Raw genomic sequence first — 24089 nt, forward strand, 5'->3', positions numbered from 1 at the left:
TAAAGCCATCAACCAGCAGACATGGGACCTGCCATAAAGTGTCTAACTTTCTTTTTTTTTTAATTTAATTTTTTATTTATTTCTGGCTGCATTGGGTCTTCGTTGCTGCGCGTGGGCTTTCTCTAGTCGCGGTGAGCAGGGGCTACTCTTCATTGCGGTGCGTGGGCTTCTCATTGCGGTGGCTTCTCTTGTTGCGGAGCACAGGCTCTAGGCACGTAGGCTCAGTAGTTGTGGCACACAGGCTTGGTTGCTCCGCGGCATGTGGGATCTTCCCGGACCAGGGCTCGAACCCGTGTCCCCTGCAATGGCAGGCGGATTCTTAACCACTGCGCCACCAGGGAAGTCCTAAAGTGTCTGAGTTTCATGGGAGGGACAGACAGTAAACATGCCAATAAATAAGCAAACAGAACTCTTTTAGTATAAGTGCTATAAAGAATGTTTTCTAAGTTAATTGAAAGAAGGTAACTGGGAGGGTACTATACTTACCTTGAAGAGTCAAAATAGCATAATTAGAGATATGAGCATGTCCTTTCAACTTAGATCTCAGTAGTGTGATGGAAAATCTAGAGGAAGGAAAATCTCATCATCGAGAGAGAACATCCAATTCACAGGCTCAGCCTAGAAAAAGATTAATAAGGTCATTGATGGAGGGAAGGCAGATACTGGCTTTCTGTGGCCCTAGTGAGATATATCTGTACCACAGCAATCTCAGAGTCTTCTGTCTCTGCTAGCATCCAATCATACTTAATAGGTAATTATGATGAAAGATTTAAATTTTGTGTTAGATTTGATCGAATAGTTTAATTGCTGACTTTGACTACTCAAATATATGATATTGACCTAATCAGTTATCAGATTGACCATAGATGTAGCCAAGGAATTGATAGGGAAGACCTAACTGATGGTATTTGAAGGTGTGTTCACAATTTCTTCTTCACTCTCTCAGATTATATGACCCCATATTTAGTTTATTTAGTTTCTCTGTTATGACACTGTATTTTCCAGGGTAGATACAAAATAAAGTGGAAGAGAAAAATATTGTGATTATTCAAGAAGCTTTTCCAAGACACTAGAGAACAGTAAAATTTGATTTAAATAGTATAACAGTGTAATCTGGAGTGTGTAAATTGAAGATCCCCTAATACATCATCTCCCCTCTTAGTGAGCAGCTTCTGTCTAGGGAAGTTGAAAGGAACTAATGCCATGATTTGCACAGTTTGGAGGGAGAGAGATGTCAGCTGGAGGGCTGCTCAGTAGGTGTTTGTCTAGGGAATCGGCCTCCCCATTGGGAAACCTCACTCCTCTGTGTGTTACAGCCATCCAGGCACCTTCCTTTCTCTACAATGCAAACATCCATTCACTGTTCACACCTGAACAGACATATCTCTGCTACTTAGCACAGCAAAGCTGCAGTCAGCTTCCTGGGACCACTTCTGAAGTTCCCCCAATAATCACTTGCCATTCGAAGCTGCTCCTGCTCTCAGGATCCACCATCTAGACACCTAGAGTCCACTTACAGAGACGCTTGAAATTTCTGGTTTCAGGAGTTTCCATTCTAGTTTCTAAATAAGGCTCTCTATTTACTAGAATAAATAGTATTTATCTGTTCTTTGTCTAGATTGGATATTGCAGTGCAGGGTGCAGGCTCATTTCTCTGGATTTGTTGCTGGACAGGGACTCTTTTGAAGCCACATTATTTCCCCCAAATCTTCCAGGAAATGTATATTATTTTTATCTTTCCTTCCTGAAGAAAAGTAAATTGAATAGATTGTGTAGGCATTCATTAGGTATATGACTTTGGATATATCCTGTAGGTAGGAATAGTGGATAAAGAAAGGAAGCTTATTTTATTCTAAAATCCATCTACATTTATTTCACATCAATATCAGTGATCACTTATGAAATCTATAAAATATTCTTTTTGTCTTTCCTTCTTTTTTATTGAGGTAAAATTGGTATAGAAGTTTCAGGTGTACAGCATTATGAACACATGTGTTCATTACAAAGTGATCATCCTCAAAATCTAGTTACCGTCCATTACCATACACTTGACCCCCATCACCCATTCCAACCAGCCCCCAACCCCCATCCCTATGGTAAATACCAATCTGTTCTCTTGTTTTGTTTGTTCAGTTTTTTTGTTTCAGTTTTTTTTGGGGGGGGGGTTGGTTTGGGGTTTCTTTAGATTCCACATATAAGTGAAATCATATAGTTTTTGTCTTTTATCTTTTGATTTATTTCACTTAAAGTAATACCCCCAAGGTCCACATGTTGTTGCAGATGGCAGGATTTCATTCTTTTTATGACTGAGTAGTATTCCATTGTGTATATATACCACATCTTCTTTTAAATTGAAGTACAGTTGATTTACAATATTATGTTAGTTTCAGGTATACAACATAGTGATTCAGTATATTTGCAGATTATATTCCATTATAGGTTATTATAAGATAATGGCTGTAATCCTTGTTGTGCTATACAGTATATCCTCATTGCTTATCTATTTTATACATAGTAGTTTGTATATGTTAATCCCATACCCCTAATTTGTCCCTCACTCTTCCCTCTCCCCTCTGGTAACCACAAGTTTGTTTTCTATATCTGTGAGTCTGTTTCTGTTTTGCATACACATTCATTTGTATTATTTTTAGATGCCACATATAAGTGATATCATGCACTATTTGTCTTTCTCTGTCTGGCTTATTTCACTAAGCATAATATTCTCTAGGTCCATCCATGTTGCTGCAAATGGCAAAATTTCATTCTTTTTATGGTTGAGCAATATTCCACTGTATATACTTACCACATCTTAATTCAGTCATCCTTTTTTAGGCACTTGGGTTGCTTCCATGTATTGGATATTATAAATAGGTGCATGTATCTTTTTGAACTCATGCTTTCGTTTTTTCTGGACGTATACCCAGGAGTGGAAAGCTGGATCCTATGGTATTTCTATTTTTAGATTTTAGATTTAGATTTTAGATTTCTATTTTTAGATTTTTAGATCCTTACTGTTTTCCATAGTAGTTGCACCAACTTAGATTCCCACCAACAGTATATGAGTGTTCCCTTTTCTCCACATTCTCTCCAACACTTGTCATTTACTGTCTTCTGGAGAATAGCCATTCTGACAGGTGGGAGATGATATCTCATTGTGGTTTTGATGTGCATGTCCCTGATAATTAGTGATGCTGAGCATCTTTCATGGGTCTGTTGGCCATCTGTGTGTCTTCTTTGGAAAAATGTCTGTTGAGGTCCTCTGCCCATTATTCAAGGAGGTTGTTTGCTTTCTTTGGAGTTTAAATCATATAAATTGAGTTGTATAACTTGAGTTAAAACCTTAAGAGGATGTAAGAGTTCTCTGTATATTTTGGGTATTAACCCCTTGTCAAATATGTGATTAGATATATCTTCCCTCATTCAGTAGGTTGCCTTCTCAATTTGATGATAGTTTCTTTTGCTGTGCAGAAACCTTTTAGTTTGATGTAGTCCCATTAGTTTATTCGTGCTTTTGTGTCCCCTGCCTGCCTTCCCTTCTTGAAATTATCCATTTCTAGACTTGAGGAAATAGCTACATATAGGTACCTTGCGCTCCACATGCCCCATATTGAATTGCATGAATTAGCAATCATGTAAGAAATTTTGACATTGTGTACATTTGTGAAAATTCCTTTCCCTTACTTAAAAATTACACAAAAACATTTCTTTAAGAAAAAACAATCTTTTTTGATAATAAAACCTAACAGCTTAAAAAAATTCTCTTTATACTGTGAGTCATTGTTTTAGCTGTTGGGAAGTACAAAGGGCAGGGGTAGAGGTGACTAATACAAGTCAATTTAAAAAAAATTTTTAAGTAAAAAGAAAAGAAAAAATGGAGCATGCAAACCCCATTACTAGAAATAGTTACAGGCAATGGCAGAAGCAATCTATTCCAGAACAGAATTTTCTTTGACAATGTTACGGATGATCAAATACTGCAATGACTCCAGCTTTCTACCAGCAAAGGGCACTTCTACAGTATTCAGCACTACTAGTCAACTTTACAACCAAAAACAACCTATAATTGTATTTTTAGATATTGCTAATACATTATTTAATATTAAAGATACTCTAATATATTTATTAAAATACTGGGGTCTAGATGTGTGTTATAATTTAAAATGTAAGGAATTATAAAGTGACAATAAGAGCTTGCCTGGTAGAGTGTACCTGTCTGCATGGTCTAGGACAGTCCCAGTAATCAGTCATTCCTATGAATACTCACGCTACTTTGGATAGAGTACACTACGGCCTCACATCAGTCTATGCCATATTTTGCTGTCAAATGAGTTTTGTACCAAAATTTACACACCAAATTGTAGGTTGCATAAAATTTTGGATTTTAGAATCGCTAAAGGAACTGTAGAATTGTACTCCAAATACTGCTGGTGACTCCTGACAAGTGGGCTTATAGACAATTGTGTCTTTCCATGAATTCAAGGGCTATTTCATTTATTTGCTTAAGAGATTAAGTATTTGAAATGACTACTGAAGAAGGGAGGATGAAACTTAAAAGTGATTTCTTTATTTCCGGTTCTCACTGATTTCATTTCTCATATACACTCTTTAAGAAATAAAAGACAAAGTAGGAAATTAAAGTACATTAATAAAGACATAGCAGTGTCTACAACACACACCCATGTCATTGCATCCTCTTGTTATGAGCTGTATATTTCCCATGCTCAGGCCTCAATGGAAAAGTTCCGTTTGGGTCTAAAAAAGTAAACTATCACCCTGTGGTCTAACAGATGGGTGGAAAGGATAATTTTTTGCATTCCCTGGGGACCGGCCAGGGTTACATACTGGTTGAGCCACAGCATCCAGGCTGCACAGGTGGCCCATGGAATCCTGGCAGGGAAAGGAGAGAAAGGGTGAGATTGGGTGGGATGCCAGAAACCAGAGCGATGAGGTGAAGGGTTTCCAGGAAACTGCTCCCGAGGCAGGGAGTCCCCACATTCAGACTCCTGTGAGATTAATCCCAGTGAAGGATTTTGCCCCCAGAAAAATCACAGCAGTTGAGAAATTCTCAGTATAATTGTATTGACATTTATTAAGCACTTACACTTTGCCTGCCATTGCTCTCTCAGGCCCCGTTTCAAACCCCGGACTGGGTGGACACTCTAGTTCAACTCCGAATGGTAATGAGAAGTCAGGCGCCTTGGGAAGTCGCCAGGTTGGAGTTGGGAAGTGACGCGAGCCTAACCGCTCGAGAATCTGGCCGCAGAAACGCCCCGCCGCAAAAGACAATCCCTAGTTTTCTCCTGTCCGGGGGCCCCAGCGCTCTGGCTGTAGGTCAACTCTGAGGTGGGGGCTGGAAGTCGGCTTTGGGGCGAGCAGGAAGAAGGGACACGCCCAGGAGAGTGCCTGAGGGAGACGGGAGGCTCTGCGCTACCCGAGGCCAATGCTTCTAGATGCGTTTGGAGCGGCGACAGGCGCTGGGGGCCGTGGAGCAACGTGAAGGTGACTGGACGGCCCCACAGATGGACTGGAAGGGCCAGGGTCAGGGCGAGGGCGCAGGAGCGTTCGTCGGGCAAAGCGGAGTTCTCAGGGCTGCTGGCCGCTCTTTGCTGGATGTCTCGGAGCCCAGCACGTGTGACCCAGTTTGGCAACGCCTATGCTGGACCCCTGGCCACCCGGTGTGCCCAAGAGACCCCACCGGCCTCCCCCCGCCCAGCAAATCAGGGGACTGAGGGTCCCTGGTGAGAAGTGGCACCGGCCACCCCGCCCCTGCGTCGGGTCCTTCCCCAAAAGCCAAAGTAAGAGAGAGAAAGGCGTTGGAATTTGGTATAATTTATTAAGTAAGCGAAAGAAAACTTCACAAATGTCTCTGAAGACGAATTCTTCCATGATTGCTGAACGGAGAGGTGTTATTGTAATAACATCTGTCGCAAGGGATCATCCAATGAAGGGTCTCAGCGGAGATGAGGGCTCCTGGGTCCAAAGGCGGCGGGAGAGGCAGCCTAGGGTCTTCCCGGCCACTGCGTGTAGGTCCGCGGGCACCAGCCTTGGGACGTCCGGTGGTGTCTCTCCAGGCCAGGAGGAGGGCGATGCTCCGGAAGGGTCCCCGCGGTCAGAGGTCGCGGGTTCCAGATGTTGGGTTCCCGATGCCGCAAGACCCGCCCAGGGAAGCTTTGCGGGTGGGCGGCGGCCCCACCTCCTGAGGACGATTGTGGCTCCTGGCGGGTCGTGGGCGTCTTGTCCGGGGCGGGCGGCCCAGCGCTCAGCCTGCAGGTGCTCTGCGCTCGGGGTCGGTGTTTCGGGCAGTGTGGGTGCAGACGCCCGCAGGCGGTAGACAGTTGTTCCCCATTGAAGTCCTCGTCGTCCCCAGAGAGCTGGCCCAGCGTAGGATAGAAAGGGAGCTGCCATTCCTCAGGGTCCGCTAAGCTCAAGATTTGCAGCATCTCTGGTTCCTGGGACTCCTCTGCGGAATCCCAGGCCTCGCGCATGCAGCGGGGGAAGTTCGGCTCCATCGCTTCAGCCCCTGAGAGGAGGAGAAGTTTTCAGGGATCCCTTCCCTGCGAATTTATACCTTCCCGTCCAACTTTTTAGCTGTCCAACCAGAGGATATTAGGATGGGTGGTGTCGTTTTTCTCAGGTTTCAAATTGCTTCAGAAGGCGGGCCCTGAGGAGATTAGGGGAAAATCCAATCATCTTGGATGGAGTTATTCGAAGTTGAATCGATTTTGTTGATTTGATAGAATTAAATTTTTGTTGTTGTTTGGTTTTTTTTTTTTTTTTTTTAAAGAATTACAGGTACAGCGACTCTGCCAAGACGAGCTCTTTGGAAGGTTACTCCTTTATGAAAAGTATCCTATGTGCCCGACACTTTTAGTTAACTGTATGTCCATTGATTCTCAGAGCCCTTCTGCTTGGAAAGTACCATCAGATTTTACCCAGATGATCAGAATGAAAAGTTAGTCATCTTTGCATGAAATCACACTGCTGGTCAGACTGACACTCTGATCTTCAATTCTAAGTTAAAATTGCTTCAGACTTCCAGCCAACATGTAGGAGGGGAGGGCTCAAAGTCTAGAGATCTAGATGCAGACTGTTTGGGTACAAGTTCTGTCTATTATTTCTATATGACTCAGCTAGTTACCTAACCTCTCTTATCCTCATGTTTTTGCCTGGATGGTAGCTAAAATTTAACATTTTACAAGGTAACTTTTATGATTAAATTCAATAACAAAGGTCATGTAATTAGATATTCCCAGGCAGAAAATAAGTTGTTGAATTACAATTATTATTATTTTCATTGTCATTCTTAGTGACATGATCATGGATATTAAACATAACATCAATGAATAACAAACTCAAAATGTTGTCTTTTTGTGTGTGTTTAATCTGAATGGATTGTTTTTTCCTTCTTGTGTCAGATCTATAGTGAAATCGTATTCCCTTACATCCTTCCTGAGCTGTTTCAGACGTTCTGTTTGCAAACATGTCAGTGCCTCTAAGCCTAGACTTCCTTGATCAGTATTTCATCTTCAATGTAACAAAGTCAGTTAAATTCAGAGTTTTTAACAAGCATGTTTTGACAACCTGCCATGGGCAAGCTGCTGTGATGGTGCTGCACAGAGCTGTAGAACTGGGTCCTGCTTTGGCAGAGCTGAATTTTAAGGGGAGAGCAAAGTCACAGTTAAGAGACCATGAGGACACAGCTAAAACTTTTTCCTTATGGAAGTTGATTCTCTGACAGGAAGGAAAACTCTAACGTTTAAGATGACTCCCAGCAAAGCCTGTGTTTTCCATGAGCTGAGGTAAAAAGAAATGGTATCAATAAAAATGAGAAATAAGGGGACTTCCATGGTGATACAGTGGTTAAGAATCCACCTGCCGATGCAGGGGACATGTGTTCGAGTCCTGGTCCAGGAAGGTCCCACATGCCGTGGAGCAACTAAGCCGGTGCACCACAACTACAGAGCCCACGCTCTAGAGCCCACGAGCCACAGCTACTGAGCCTACATGCCACAACTACTGAAGCCCATGTGCCTAGAGCCCGTGCTCAGCAACAAGAGAAGCCATTACAATGAGAAGCCCACGCATCACAACGAAGAGTAGGCCCTGCTTGCCGTAACTAGAGAAAGCCCGTACACAGCAACGAAGACCAAATGCAGCCAAAATTAATTAATTAATTAATTTTTTAAAGCAGTAACTGTAAAAAAAAAAAAGAGAAATAAGGAAACAGAGAAAAGAGGGAAGAGAATCAAAACCAAAAATGAGAAATAAGGAACTAAAGAAGATGAAAGTATAGACAATGCAAGAGGCAGAGAGTTGGAAGTTCTGGGCAAGGCAGCCAATAGTGGTGAGTTGAAGGGGTTCATTAGACCAGCATGCAGTGACTGTAACTGACTTGGGGGAATCTAATACAGATATTCAAGACACAAAGCTCTGCTTGGCCGGGTTTAAGGCAAGGACAACAACACTGTTTCCTTTGAAGGCTCAACATGGTGCTAATAGGCCCTGGTGGTGTAGAACCTTCTCAGAAAGTTGTTTGAACACCAGTGGCATTTGGTTTTCCCCACAGAGGTTAGGAGCAGCTAGCCTGTGTTATACACGCAGCAGAAAGAAGCCACTACAGTGAGAACCAGCAATGCGGTCAGACTGCAGATGACCAATACCAGTCACCAACAAAGGGGGGAACAACTGATTTCAGATAAAGTCTACCCATTACATGTAGTTGGGAGGTCTTAATACTTCTTTTAATCTGTAGAATTTCCCCAACTCTTTTATTTTTTTTCCTTTTTATTTTTTGAAGAAAAGCGTATGTCAAGTACAATGTCTCACCTATTTTTTTAAAGTTTCACTCATAAACAACCTTTCTGAGCATCAAAAATAGGAAAGTTCCACTGACCGTATAGACCAGCACGGAGCAAACTCATCCTTCAATATTGGGCATGTGAAATAGCAAGATATCTACCAGGTAGCTATTTTCTCAAGACAGGAATGAGGTGATTTCAAGAAGGGAAGGCAGAAAGAGTATTTTATAGATTCCACAAATAATCATTGAAATGGATGTGAAATAAAGTAGATGGATTTTAGAATAAAATAAGTCCATTTCTTTTTCCACCTATACCAAAAATAAGTTTTGGTCTATTGTTAGGGAAAAGGGTGTCATGAAAGAATATAGATAGATCTGTGAGAAGAGTTAACAAGGACATGTATAGGCAGGGATTGCCTTCTGGTGAGAGAGTCAGGGACAGTCTTAGTGTGGGGAAAATATTCTCAGGGATCCTAACTATATGGTTCAAAAAATGGGTTCCTTTTCCTGCAGGTTGTGATTCCAGTTTTGGGGTGAGGAGGTCTTGCCTATGGATTGTCTTCTTATTTTTTTAAAATAAATTTATTTTATTTTATTTATTTTTAGCTGTGTTGGGTCTTCATTGCTGCGCGCGGGCTTTCTCTAGTTGTGGCGAGTGGGGGCTGCTCTTTGTTGTGGTGTGCGGGCTTCTCATTGCGGTGGCTTCTCTGGTTGCGGAGCATGGGCTCTAGGCGTGTGGGCGTCAATAGTTGCAGCACGCTGGCTCAGTAGTTGTGGCTCTGGGCTCTAGAGCGCAGGCTCAGTAGTTGTGGCGCACGGGCTTAGGTGCTCTGCGGCATGTGGGATCTTCCCGGACTAGGGCTCGAACCCATGTCCCCTGCATTGGCAGGAGGATTCTTAACCACTGCACCACCAGGGAAGCCCTGGATTGTCTTCTTATTGCTAATCTTTTTGCTTTTGAGAAAGAAGTGAAACAAAACGCAGGCTCCTAAGAGGAAAACCACAGTGCTATCTCTCAGCCCTAGCAGCACAATTAGGTGACAGCCACGGGTCCACAATTTTTAAGGGAGAACTGTGGTCTGGAGAGTCTGGGAAACCTGGTTGGCACTGTTTAGTGCACAGGGTCAGTAAACATTCTGATTCTCCTTGGAACCATTATCGTGCCCTGTAAGGAAACGAATTCTAAAGAGGTTCATTTTCTATAGTAGGTCATAAGGTATTCTCAGTAATGATAACTTTAAAAAAATTCAATATTTAGTTTAAATTTTTCCCTTCTGCTGTGTAATTTCCTTCAGTTATCCCAATCCTTCGATAAAAACTGGTACAGCTGTTCAACCTTGTGTGATGATACTTGGTGGGATTAAAGAATGGGCACTAGAAGAAATGCATCCTGAAACAGAGCACCCTTTTTCTGGAACCAGCGCCCAGACAACAGTGTGCTATTGGTGACCATGTCCTGGCATCCAGGGGAAGACCAGCAGTGATGCAAAGTTTTCTTATAGAGGAGCTGGGAATATCCGGGTGGACTGCAGTGGGGACTGTGTGGCTGTGTGTCAATCCAGGAAGAGACATGAGAAAATCCCTTTACACATAGACTTGAGACAGGTAACAAGAAATTGGGAGGCATCTTGATGCTTGACGTACATATTATGATCAAATTCTAAGTCTCAGTTGCAAATTCCCAAGGTAGGCACTTGTGGAAGGAACTGCAGCAGAGCGTTTACATAGGCAAGGCTCTGGAAACCCTGCCCTCTCTCAGCCTAATGGGTGGCTGTGCCTTAGTGCTTTCCCTTCCAACTTGCTTAGAACCACCCTTAGTTGCTACAGTCACAACCTGTCCAGGGCTCAGCCTGGTACATTCAGCCTCTGGGTATCTTTTCAAAGGCATGCCTTCCATTCTACCTCTAAGAGCAGCATAGTTTGGAACTGTGCAATTATGACTATCATTTATTTTTAATCTTATATTGGAAAATCGCCTGTTAACCACAATTTCTGGCTTGCAGAACTGGAATTCTGGGTCAAGAGTATTCATATATATATATATTTGAGATTTATTTATTTATTTAGGCTGCACTGGGTCTTCATTTTGGTGTGCAAGCTCTTGATTGGTGTGTGCAGGTTTCTCTAGTTGCAGCGAGTGGGCTTAGTTATGGCATGCGGGATGTAGTTCCCTGACCAGAGATCAAACCTGGGGGCCCCCTGCGTTGGGAGCTCGGAGTCTTAACCACTGGACCACAAGGGAAGTCCCCAAGGGTATTCATATTGAAATGCTTAATGCATATTGTCACGTTGGCTTTCCAAAGACCCTTTCAAATTCATTTCTCAAAAGCTGCTTTGGGGAGTTACTAGTTTAGCAATATTAGAACAAATGGAAAAGATTAATACAGACCACTGTGGTAGTCAAAGTTATATGTCATGGTTTCACTTTACATTTCTTTGATCTTAAGGAGCCCTGGCCCTGGTCCCAGCTCCCCTTTCAGCCACAGAAGCCCCTATACCGCTTCCAGGCCTGACTCTACCCACCCAAATCAATCCACAGGCAGAGAATAGGGAAGCAAGTTTTAATCATTGCTCATAACTGGAATCAACATAAGAAACATGACAATTCTGAGTACAACTGCAAGAAAGCTCCTTAAGACAGTATGGATCCCCTGAAGAGAGATTTCTAATTGAGAGAGCTGTCAGTAATCCAGGAAAAGAGGGACAACTAAGGACTGGTCTGCCCCACAGAGTCCTCCAGGCTCATCCCAGAGCAAGGCGGGGCCCAGGGGAGAAGTCCAGGCCAGGGCATGGGTTGAAGGGGCACCGTGGGCCGGACAGAAGAATGCGACTCCTTTCCTTGCCGAGCTCCACAGGGTTTCAAGCCTCCACAGGGTTTCCGCAGCTTCGGGGTAGGGGATGGGGATCGTCCTGGGCTCCTGGAGGCCATGTGGCCGCGTGTCTGTCGGCCTCCGCTGCTGCGGGCATCTCCTGGCTGTTCAGGCCCGATTGTGCCCTGCGGTGTGTGGCTTCGGCTTCTTCTTGACGGGACTGTCGTTCCACCCCGGGTCAGCCGTTGGCTCCTGGGCTTGTGGGTCTCGCCAGCGTTTGTGGCCGCTCTCCGCCTGGCGACCGTCTGCGTGTCCGGGGCAAGCGCGCCGCGGCAGCCCACATGCACAGTAGTGGGCGTCCCCGCAGAACTGGGGGCTTTGGCAGGAGGGGCGGCTCAGCGCAGGGAAGTTATCCAGAGCCCAGGCCCAGGCCTGTTCTCGGTTGAGGCCCGGTGGCATGTGGGGCTCTGGATGCGCCCTCCTCCAGGACAGCTCTTCCCAGGTGTAGTACGCGTGCGGTTCCATGGCTTCAGCCTCCTCCCAGGCCAGACGCGTGGCGGGTCTAAGCAAAGGGGCGAATGATTCAGCCCCATGCTGAGTGTGCCTTTTATAGGGTCTGTCTAGTACGGGAGATCGGAAATCCAAGCCCAGATAAGTGGAGATAGACACTCATTTGCCTTGCAAATTGCCTCGGAGCCTCGCGAGATTAAGGAGAAAACTGCATCTTGCTGGGAGGGGTTTGGTGATGGTGTTTAGGGAGGGGGATGGGAGGAGAGGCAGGTCCCTGGGGAGACAGGTCCAGTCCTTGTCTTTTCCATTCACTGGGGAAAAAAAACTCTCTACTCGTCAGGCAAGGCTGACAAATGTCTAGTAATTTAGCTTATTAGAGAGGATTACCTGGTTTCAGAGTTGAGACTCTGAGATGATAGATTCTTGCCAGGACACAAAGCTAAAGGGCAGCTCAAGCACCAATTTTTTAGCAGCAGGAATGTGAATATACACAGCTAAGGAGTAATCCACTCGGATGATGCAGCACGGCGTCCCGTGCTGAAGATCTTGAGGGTCTTCCCGTTCCAGGTGCCGGTGCTCCCGGAGGCGATGTGGTTCCCGCGCACGTTGGCCACATACGTCTGCGACTGGAAAATGGCAGCTTTGGGAACAATCAGACGAGTGGAACAATTCCCTATTTCTGCATAGATTTAGCTTCTTCATTACAGTATCCCTTTCTTTCAGTTTTGGCACTCAGCGAGACTGGACCAGAAGTGAAAAATCAACAGCCAACCATCTTCTGTTGAGTTTTCAATACAGGGGTTAGTAATGCTGGTGGGTTGACATCGATGTGACCGACGACCTGGAGTTCCCGCTTAACCTTCTGATCAGGTCGTTCCCAAACCGTTCTCACACAGTACTGAACACTTCCATATCTCCAGGTGAATGAGGTTACCAAAAGTTCCGATGGACGTTGAAAGCTGAATGGGAATTCATGTTTTCCAGGCTGTAGTAAGACGATGCCGTCGCCGGCCGGGGGCTCGCGCAGGCTCAGGCGCACTGTCAGGTTCTCCATCCCCGAGGCGGCGGCGGGGTCCGCGGCGCCGGCGCTCCGGCCCCAGGCGACGGTGGCGCGGCCCTGGGCCTCCAGGCGCTGCGCGCTCAGGGTCACCGGCTCGGCAACCTCCAGCAGCACGTGCCCAACCACAGCCTCGCCGCTCGAGTCGCAGCCCTTGCGCCTGTCCTCGCACAGCGGCCCTCGGAGCCCACCCCCGCCGCGGACCCCGCCTCGCCGTCCACCCTACCGGGCGACGCCGCCGCGCCAAGGAGGTCGGCACCGGCGCGGGGCCGGGGTCGTGAGCAGAGCGGCGCCGCTATCACAGGCGCCACGCGCACGCCGAGGGCCACTGCGGCCGCTGTGCGGGGCCCGGTGGAGGCCCCACAAGTTATTTTTTTTATCCCCCAATAAATTATTTTATGCTTAAACTGTTTGAGTTATTCCATTTCTGTTCCTAAAAACCACAAAAAGAAATACAACAGGGACATCACAGTCAACATTATATTTACTGATTACAATCTTTTTCTCTTAGAAATCTTAGAAGAATGAATCTAGATGTCCTTAATAACATATGTAAATGTTCACATTTTTCTTTTGCTCTTCAGGATGTTTTGAGAATGGTTGTTTTATATTCATCATGGTTTTTAGATGAGACCATACGGTTAAAAGATGAAAATTCTCCCTCAATATTTTATCTTGAAGTTTTACATCTTTCCTTTCTCACACGTCCTTCCATCATGAATTAAATAAACCATTCTAATAAAGACATTTGAATGTCTTTTGTATGTGTTAACCTTTTTAACATAGGGCTCCTGGGACAGGAGCAAGGAGCTTCTCTAATCCCTGCTGGGCATTGAAGTAGCCCAGAGACTGAAGTAGCCCAGAGACTGGGGCATCTGGAGTCTCGTGGTGAGGGGCTGAGCCTAGTGGTAGAGTGAGTGTGGAGGGTTGAAAAACCCCTGAAACTAAAGAGCAAAGTGCAGCTCCTTAGCTAGACCAAGAGGGAAAATTATCTGCGAGAAAGACTTCATGCTTAATCTGGCTCCTTCCTCACCCTAATCACACTCCCAAGACTTAAAGGCTGACTTTGCTTGAGACCAAGTAATAGAGTTCTTTTGCCATTAGCCTTCTGGAAACACCTCACCCTGCCCACTGCCCGCCATAGGGAGGGAAAGTTTTTCTCTAAGTCCATGCTAGTCTCACCTAAGGGTCACTAAGGATGAGAGTTTCTCCTTACCATTCTCCAGCCCAGTTACTTGAAACAAACCATTAAACAGCAGGGCATATGCGATAGAGCTCACAGAGGAAAAGAAGATGTCACTTAGGATAGCAAATGTCATGGAGTGTCACTTTCAAGAGGAGATTTTAAACGCTATGACTGTGTCCTGCTGGCACTCCCTGTCTGGCTCTTCTCTCCTGCTTGCTTTACTGAAGCAGGATAACTTGTGGCTCCCTGCCCCCTGTAGAGGCCCACTTGACAAGGAACTATGGGCAGCTCCTAAGCTGTGTCAGCAAGGAATCTCATCCCAAACAGGTAAAATTCAGTTGTACAGTTTTGTTGAAAGCAAAACACCAATCATCTTGCATAAATTTCTTTTCTTTAAAGTTTATTTAACGAGGTTCACATTCCTACAAATGAAAAAATACAGAAATTAAAACAATAGCATGTATCTTTCATCTTGTTATACAAATTCAGAAGACATTGTACATTGATTTTATCAATGATCTTCACATTGCAGGGTAATACGCATTTCATAAACTGCCAATGGGACTGTACTTAGTGAGGGACTCAGCGCAAATCTCGGGGCTCCTGGCAGCCCTGGGTCTTCCGGGCCACTGAGCGTCGGATCCGCTGCCACCAGCCTTGGGACGTGCGGCGGGTCCCGGGGGCAGGAGCCGGGCGACGCTCCATAGGGTCCCCGCCGTCAGCGTTCTTGGGCTCCGCTCGTCCGTCCGGGAAGCGGTGCCACCCGCCGAGGGAGGCTGCGGAGGCGGCGGCCGCCTCTCCTGGGGCGTCTCTGGGTCCGGGTGCGTCGCGCGCGTCTGGTCCGGGGCAGGTGGCTCTGCGTCCCGTCGCGAGGGCTTCGGCCTCCAGCAAACTGTCCGTTTCGCGAACGGTCCCAGCGCAGAAGCCCGCCGCAGGGACTGGAAAGCATCTCCCAGTCGAAGTCTGGGCCGTCCCAGGAGAGCTCGCACGGGGCGGGGTAGAAAGGGAGTGTCCAGGACTCAGAGTCGGCTGAGCTCGGGGCTGGCGGCGTCTGGGGCCCCGGCGCTCACAGTCGGGAAAGGGCTGCGCCATCGCGTGGGTCTCACACCGGGCGATACCGAGTGTCTGGGATTCGGAAGCCCCCAGCCCGCGAGTTTTTATGCTCTTCTGGCCTCCTGGCCAGATAGCGGGAGTTTGGGTGGTGACATTAATCCTACAAGATAATTGCATCAGAAGACCTGATAATATTAATACAAAAACCAATCATCTTGGATAAAATGATTCATGGTCAAATCTGTTCATGATAGATGGGATTAGGGTTGAAAAGGAAAAGTACTAGTACACCCGAAGGGGAAAAAACTGTTTGGGGGGACAATGGGGTGTAGAAGGCCCCAAATCATACTGCTAGTGTTGGAACAGACTTGGAAACCCAGATCTCCAAGCAAAGGAATGCTTGCAGGGGTGGGGGAATGCCAAAGGAAGGTTTGTGATGTAAAGGAGGGCCAAGGGTGGTGACCTAATTCTCAAATTGGACTTTCTGACTTTCCCAGTTTTGTCCTCTCCTAGTGAATTGCTCAATTCAAAGAACTTCAAATTGTGTTTGGACCAGAGTCACGACAAGAAGCTCCAGAAACTGAACTGCTTGGGTGCAGGGGCAGTTCCACCCGTCTCTGGATGAGTGACCCTCAGCAGATTATCTCCTCCCTCTAGGCCTCCTTTTGTCACCTCTGAAATGGAAAGCAAATAAACAAGGCAGCTTTCATGAATGCATTCAATAATAAAAATGAATATTTAGGATTACCTGGCAGAAATTAACGTGCTCAAGTATTATTATCAATATCATCATGGATAGAATGATAATTTAATGAGAACAAATGTTAAACACTGCCTTTTGAGGGGAGGTTTTTTTCCCTCTAAATGGATTTTTTTCCTTAACATAACATATCCATGGTGTATTGCATTGTAATATATCCTTCATCTGTGTCAACCTGTTGACAAAAGCATCAGTGGCTACATTATTGATGTCCTTGACTAGACATTTATTTTACTGTGATAAAGTACAGTCATTCCCAACACTTAGGAAGTACATTTTGATGTCCTTCCGTGTTACAGGTGCTGTGATTGGAGCCACACACAAAAAGATGAAAATCTGGCTACAGCTTTCAGTCCTTACATCTTAGTGAGAGAGCGAAGCGGCAGTCAAGAGACCATTCAGAATACAGCCAAGTCCATGAGCATTGCCATAGCTGATTTGCTGACCAGAAAGAAACGTTCTAAATGTGATGCCTCCCTTCAAAGCCAGATTTTTATTGTTTGCTTAACTGCAGGGAGGAGGGAAGAGCATGGTAAAATAATAAATGATAAATAACAAAACAGAAAAATCAAACAACAGGACAGTAAAGATGGCAGGTGATTGAAAGCTCAACTAGTTGCAAGGTTTACGGGGGCAATTTAGGACACTCACAGCTGAGGTGAAGATTCCCACAAAGATACCCAGAATAGAAGAGCTCTGCCTGAGTGGTTGAGGTCGAGGCCAGCTCAGAATTGTTTGAACCCAGTCACAGCTGAAATTCAAGGAGGAGGGGGGGCACCGCAAGCAAGTGATGTGGGTGCACAAGGAAGAAGTCGCTTCGGTGAGATCCAGAGTGGGGTCCGTCTGCAGATGCTTGGCATCAGTCACCAACAAGCTGCACAATATATGACTATAATAGCACGGCAGGAACAAAGAGGTATTTTGGCCCCCATAGTTGAGTGTGCAACATCTCCCTTTGGTTTATCTAAAGCTCTGAAGTTCAGACAGAATCCTGATGCGTAAGAACACCAGCACATTCATATTAGAATTAGTCTACCCCTTTGCCTGGCAGAAACTGTCTGATCTGCATAGCGGTCTGACAGCTTTCCTTCATTCTTTTTTCCTTTCATAGGTATTACTCTTCAATAAACATTTGCATGCCTAACTCCGTCCCTGCGTCCTCTAGAACCTGACCAGAGAGAGTGTTTAAATAAATTCTACTCATTATTTTATTTGATATTCAAGTGTTGTTATCTTTGGTCAATGACAGCCCTGTAATCTCACTCTTTTTTCTTTGCTGGCATATGATCTCATAGTCTTTTACAGTTTCCTTGTTTTCTGGTGCAATGAATTGTCCCAGGTGCAACTTTTACTTTCCTTGCCCCAGACCTGCAATCAGTCTTTTCTCCAAGGAAACTAGGTTCCTTTCATTGGTAACTGGTATGTGAAAACCACAATTTTTAAATTGATGTGCTCAATACTATTTTGTTGATAATTGCACCTAGTACTTTCAAGTAGATAAATCTAGAAAGCACAATTTTTTAGGAAAAAAATCAGGAATTTATTCTTACCTTCAAGTTTAAAGTTACAGATTGCTCTGAGCATAAAAGAACTCCAGGGTAAGAAAATACAGAAATTATTAGAGAAGCTTCCAGGTAAGAATCATGCTTCAGTATAAGCTTCCTTTTATGAATTATGTAGAAAAATTAAACAATGGGACAACAGTTGCTAAAAGTATGTCATTGTTGTATGCCCTGGAAATAATGACACAGCACACTCTCCAAAAGGGGATGACAAACATAGTATATAGAAAGAAGTATTTCTATACCATGAAGGACACATGGGTAAAGCTGATGGATGACAACTAGGAAAAGAAATTTTCAAAGTCTAAAATTCACAAGTTATTACATCTATATACATATAACCTCGGTAAATTAAATGATAAGGCAGGAAACCCAAAGGAAAATGTTCAGAAGATATGAATAGGCAATTCACAAAAGAATAGTATAATACAAGGACTTCCCTGGTGGTCCAGCAGGTAAGACTCCGCTCCCAGTGCTGGGAGCCCAGGTTCGATCCCTGGTCAGGGAACTAGGTCCCGCATGCACGTCTGCAACTAAGAGTCCGCATGCTGCAACTAAGAAGTCCACATGCTGCAATGAAGATCCTGCGTGCCGCAACTGAGACCTGGCGCAGCCAAAATAAATAAATAAATATTTTTCAAAAATAATAATATAATACAAATTGGCTAAAGAGTGTGTGAAGAGAGGCTTAAAATCATTATAGATAAATAAATGTTAGCTTTTTCTGCTGCACAGCACTTGTGGCCTCTTTCAATTTTGAAGACAGCATAGGACACTCTTGACAATAGTACTCCAACCCATTTAGTCAGTGACTCAGAAGGCTCTGAATGCTGAATGGGGCCCAGAGGAAGAGAGGGATCATGTCCAAAGGAGGACAAGGCAGCAGAAATAGCCAACTTGCCACTTAGGCCTTATGACTCAATATATCCAATACTGGGCACCAAGTGACTATGCATAGGTTTATTAGATCCACTAAGCCATAAAGTTGAGCTTCCACCACTTTAAATTCTCCCTGGCAGTTTATAGCTTATATTAGTTCCCTGCACCTGCTGTAACAAATTACCACTAACTGGGTCACTTAAAACAACAGAAATTTATTCTGTCTTAGTTCTGGAGGCTAAAAGTCTGAAATCAAGGTGTCAGCAGTAATTACTCCCTCTGAAAGCTCTAGGGGAGAAATCTTTCTTTGTCTCCTGCAGCTTCTGGTGGCTGTCAGCATCCCTTGACTTGTGGCTGCACTACTCCAATTTCTGCCACCATGGTCCATTGCTTCCACCTCTGTGTCAAAACCTCTCACTGCCTCACTCCTAAAAGGGCACTAGTCATTGGGTTTGAGACCCACCTGGAGAGTCCAGGACAATCTCCTCATCTCAAGATCCTTAATTTAATTATATTTGCAAAGACTTTTCCCAAATAAGGTTAATTTCATAGGTTCTGGGGATTAAGACAAGGACGTAGCTTTTGGGAGGCAACCATTCAATCCCCTACAAACACTATGTCATATCTTTATGTATACAATTTCTTCTGTGTATTTTCTTTAAAAGGAACATCAAATAAACACATCTGTCTATTCCTATAATATTCAGAATCCAGGCAGGTGACAGAAACCACACCAGTTATTTGAGCAGAAATTAAAATATAGAATTGGAAACCAGGTAGAAAGCTATCAATTATGTAACTGAAAGAGTAAAAAGAGAAATCTAAGATATCACAGAGATAGCAACTGCAAGGGCAGCTGGGGAAACAGAAGCAAGAGACTGGATTATTAAACTTTGAAGTGTAAAGAACAGGTGTTGCTGAGCTGAATCCAGACTGGAAAGGCAGGGGCAGCACTGAGCTGCCGCTGTTTCTCTGAGCTCACAGGGGCTGTGCGGCTCGGGCCCAGATCTTCGAGGAAAGGGTGAGCTGATGTGGTGTTTCCAGGGGGACAACATGAAGCTATATGTTAGGAAAAACAGCAGATTGGGTTCAGCTGTTGCTTTGAAAAGGCTCACTACACCTCTAGAGAGAAAAATGCTGCTTTGTGGGAACCAACAGGAAATCCTCAGGAAGCAGCCAGGAAGAAGCAAGTGCTTTCTCTCTCCTCCAGCCTAGCCGTCTCCCTCCAGCTTCTTACGAACAGGGAACCTACTCTGGAGCTAGGTGACAAAGCGGAAATGTGACTTGCTGAGTCCCAGCTCAGCACTACAATACAAGAGCACAGAAAAATGGGTTCGGGGTCCAGAGAAAAATACTTTAATAACTCACATATTTCCATACATCAATTTCATTAATTCCCTGAAGGCTACTCCATATTATCCTACAAATTGATCTTGGCAGGAAAAGGTAGATGAGGAATTGTGCAAAAAGTAAAGAGACGGCTTCATTTTCCAATCCATAAATTTTTAAAATATATATTTTTTAATTAATTTATTTTTGGCTGCGTTGGGTCTTCATTGCTGCGCACAGGCTTTCTGTAGTTGCAGGGAGCAGGGGCCACTCTTTGTTGCGGTGTGCGGGCTTCTCATTGCGGTGGCTTGTTGCGGAGCACGGGCTCTAGAGCGCAGGCTCAGTAGTTGTGGCGCACGGGCTTAGTTGCTCCGTGGCATGTGGGATCTTCCCGGACCAGGGCTCGAACCCGTGTTCCCTGCATTGGCAGGTGGATTCTTAACCACTGCACCACCAGATAAGCCCAAATCCATAAATTTTTAAAAACACCATTTTTTTTTTTTAAATCTAGAAAATTCAAACTAATCTATATGGACAGAAGCAGGTCAGTGGTAGCCTGGGGGAGGGGGCAGGGGACAGTGTGGAGGGAGTACAAAATGGCACAAGACAACTTGATTGTGGTGATAATTTCACAAATTGTACACCTTAAATTATATACTGTAAATTATACACTTTATATGTATGCATTATGGTGTCAATTACATCTCAATAAAGCTTTAAAAAAACTCAACCAACGGGCTTCCCTGGTGGTGCAGTGGTTGAGAGTCCGCCTGCCAATGCGGGGGACACGAGTTCATGCCCCGGTCCGGGAAGATCCCACATGCCGTGGAGCAGCTGGGCCCGTGAGCCATGGCCGCTGAGCCTGCGCGTCTGGAGCCTGTGCTCCGCAACGGGAGAGGCCACAACAGTGAGAGGCCCGCGTACCAAAAAAAAAAAAAAAAAAACTCATCCAGTTTTCTACCTTGTCAGGACTTCAAAAGCAGGGGGCAACACTACTGGGCATATACCCTGAGAAAACCATAATTCAAAAAGAGTCATGTACCACAATGTTCATTGCAGCTCTATTTACAATAGCCAGGACATGGAAGCAACCTAACTGTCCAACAACAGATGAATGGATAAAGAAGATGTGGCACATATATACAATGAAATATTACTCACCCATAAAAAGAAACGAAATTGAGTTATTTGTAGTGAGGTGGATGGACCTAGAGAGTGTCATACAGAGTGAAGTAAGTCAGAAAGAGAAAAACAAATACTGTATGCTAACACATATATATGGAATCTAAAAAAAAAAAAGGTTCTGAGGAACCTAGGGGCAAGATGGGAATAAAGATGCAGACCTACTAGAGCATGGACTTGAGCATATGGGGAGGCGGAAGGGTAAGCTGGGACAAAGTGAGAGAGTGACATGGACATATATACACTACCAAATGTAAAATAGATAGCTTAGTGGGAAGCAGCTGCATAGCACAAGGAGATCAGCTCAGGGCTTTGTGACCACCTAGAGGGGTGGGATAGGGAGGGGGGGAGGGAGGGAGACACAGGAGGGAAGAGATATGGGGATATATGTATATGTATAACTGATTCACTTTGTTATAAAGCAGAAACTAACACACCATTGTAAAGCAATTATACTCCAATAAAGACATTAAAAAAAAAAAAAAGCAGGGGGCAAGGGGCAGGGAGGGCAGTGGGTCTCCTAAAAATGGAAGGAGGCAGAAAGGGGAATAGGAGATAGTACAAGGGGAAGAAAATCAAAAAGTAGTGTTTGGCTCCCAGAAAATTTTAGAGACCTCAGATCATGGAATTTTCCCCCGAAGTCTTAAGTCAACCCTTCCCCCTTCCCACTCCCTCCACAACTCACACATACACCAACACCCTTCCTCCTGCACAGGGGCCTTTGTAGGCACTTCACATAAAAATGACCACTCTGGAGCACCAACCCCTCAGCCTCAGCTCCTGGAAAGAGGAACTCTGACATCCTGCTCAACAGGGACACAAAGAATCTAGAAAGTGCAGGGAATCACCTTTCTACATTTGGAAGGAAATCACCAGGTCCAGGCCACACTGGAGAGAAGGAGACTATAAGAGGACACAAAGACCAGGAGGTGGGGATAATGGGGGGGGGCGTTGCAAAGGCTCCCTGCACACTGGGAGAGAAGAGCACCCATTCCAGGGGAACAATAGGCTTTAGGTCCAGGGGTTTGGGAGGGTGTGGGAGTGCCAGAGAACACTGGACATTGGTTACATGCAGAGGGACTGTAAGACTTTTTAAAATTTTATTTTAACATATGGAGAGTCAGGGCATGTCTCACAGACGGTGGTGTTTATATTCTATGAGATACTGAGGCTTCCATATTGTGCAGAGTTGTTTTAAGTCTCAATGTTGTGTCCCATTGGTCCGTCGGTCTATCCCTTATAAGGCATTTGTTTCACTGACTCTTCTGTGACAGTGGACTCGAGTGCATCTGTGAGAGGCAGAGACAAATGATGAGGATAATAAGGGAGAACTGGGGCTCATTTTAAACACATCTGCATTTATGCCACACCCCTCCAAGGCCACAACGGTCTTGGTTTTAGGCTTGGAAAAGATGACGATGGTGCAGAGGCTCCGAGTTATCAGAGCAGGGGAATCTAGGGAGAAAAATAAGTTGGAAGAAAGAAGAAAAGTGAGAGGGAAGGAAACTTTGGGTCAAAAATCCTGTAGAATTGAGAGGGAAACCAAACTGCGATGCAGACGTAAAGTTTTGTCTGCTAGAGTCGCCCCCTCCGAAACCAACGGTCACCAAAATTCATTTGCAAAAGCTAAGCAAAACAAAACAAAAAAAACTGAAACAAAAAAGCCCAGACAGTTTAGATCTGGGTCCCTGCCAGAAGATCCACTCTGTCCACTTTCTATGTCGTGTTCGTTTTGCACCCCTGCAAGCAGGGCAATAGGGCTGACTGGGTAAGGGCTCCTGTCCTGCACCTCAGTTGAGGGACTCCATCTCAGCCCACCCTCCCAGTGCTGGACCTGACGATTCCTGCTGACTGACTCAATTATTTGGGGAGGTTTGAGGGGAGGAGATGAACTGTGGGTGGTTTCAATAGTCCAGCCAGTTTCAACCTTTGTTAACCTCCAGGCTGGAAGTTTGGGGCCCCCTCAGGCTGGAAGAAAAGCAGTGGGGCCTTTGCCGCCCACTCACCATAGGGGGCAGCAGCACGCCAGGCTCTACCGTGACACTGTGGTTCAGGGGCAAACCTGGAACCTGCAGTGGCCTAAATCTGCACACTTGGTCTGAGACGATGGATCAACGTTACCGTTTTAAATTCAGCCACCAGGGGGCGGTGCTGCTTTCTTCAAAAAACATTTTGGTTTTTTTTTCTCCCCCCCCCCGTTTTTTTGATATGTAACTGACATATCATATTGTGTAAGTTTAAGGTGTACAATGTGTTGATTTAATACACATATATTGTGAAAGAATGACTACTGTAGCATTAGTTAACACCTTCATCACCTCACATAATTATCATTTCTTTTTCTGATGAGAGTATTTATCTACTCTCTTCACAACTTTAAAGTATACAATGCAGTATTGTTGACCATAGTTTCCATGCTGTACATTAGATCCCCCAGAACTTATTCACCTTCTAACTGGAGTTTGTGCCCTTTGAGATCTCTCCATTTCCCCTGCATCCCAGCCCTGGCAACTATCATTCTACTCTCTGTTTCTACGAGTTCAGCTTTTTTAGACCCCACCTGTAAGTGAGACTATGGTATTTGCCTTTCTCTGTCTGACTTATTTCAGTTAGCATAATGCCCTCAAGGTCCATCCATGTTGTTGCAAATGGCAGGATTTCTTTCTTTATCATGGCTGAGTAGTATTCCATTTAGTATATATACCACATCTTCTTTAGCCATTCGTCTGTCGACTGACACTTAGGTTGTTTCCATGTCTTGGCTATTGTGAATAATACTGCAGTGAACATAGGAATGCAGATAACTCATCAAGATCTTGATTTCATTTTCTTTGGATACATACCCAGAAATGGGATGGATGGATCATATGATCATTCCATTTTTAATTTTTTGAGGAACCTCCATACTATTTTCCATAATGGCTGCACCAATTTACATTCCCATCAACAGTGTACATCCAC

General features: G+C 44.8%; 1 protein-coding gene and 1 pseudogene across 1 annotated transcript; both read right to left on the bottom strand.

Moving 5' to 3' along the window:
* Nucleotides 1-5999: 5999 nt before the first annotated feature.
* On the bottom strand, nucleotides 6000-6509 carry ANXA2R (annexin A2 receptor). The gene has a single exon (XM_067730211.1). It carries the CDS (start codon nucleotides 6507-6509, stop codon nucleotides 6000-6002), a length of 510 nt encoding a protein of 169 aa, XP_067586312.1.
* A 6004-nt stretch (nucleotides 6510-12513) lies between these two features.
* LOC137220970 (arrestin domain-containing protein 4 pseudogene) lies at nucleotides 12514-14496 on the bottom strand (annotated as a pseudogene).
* Between the last annotated feature and the right edge of the window lie 9593 nt (nucleotides 14497-24089).

This window comes from Pseudorca crassidens, chromosome 3 (genome assembly GCF_039906515.1).
Source record: "Pseudorca crassidens isolate mPseCra1 chromosome 3, mPseCra1.hap1, whole genome shotgun sequence".
Taxonomy (NCBI): Eukaryota; Metazoa; Chordata; class Mammalia; order Artiodactyla; family Delphinidae; genus Pseudorca; species Pseudorca crassidens.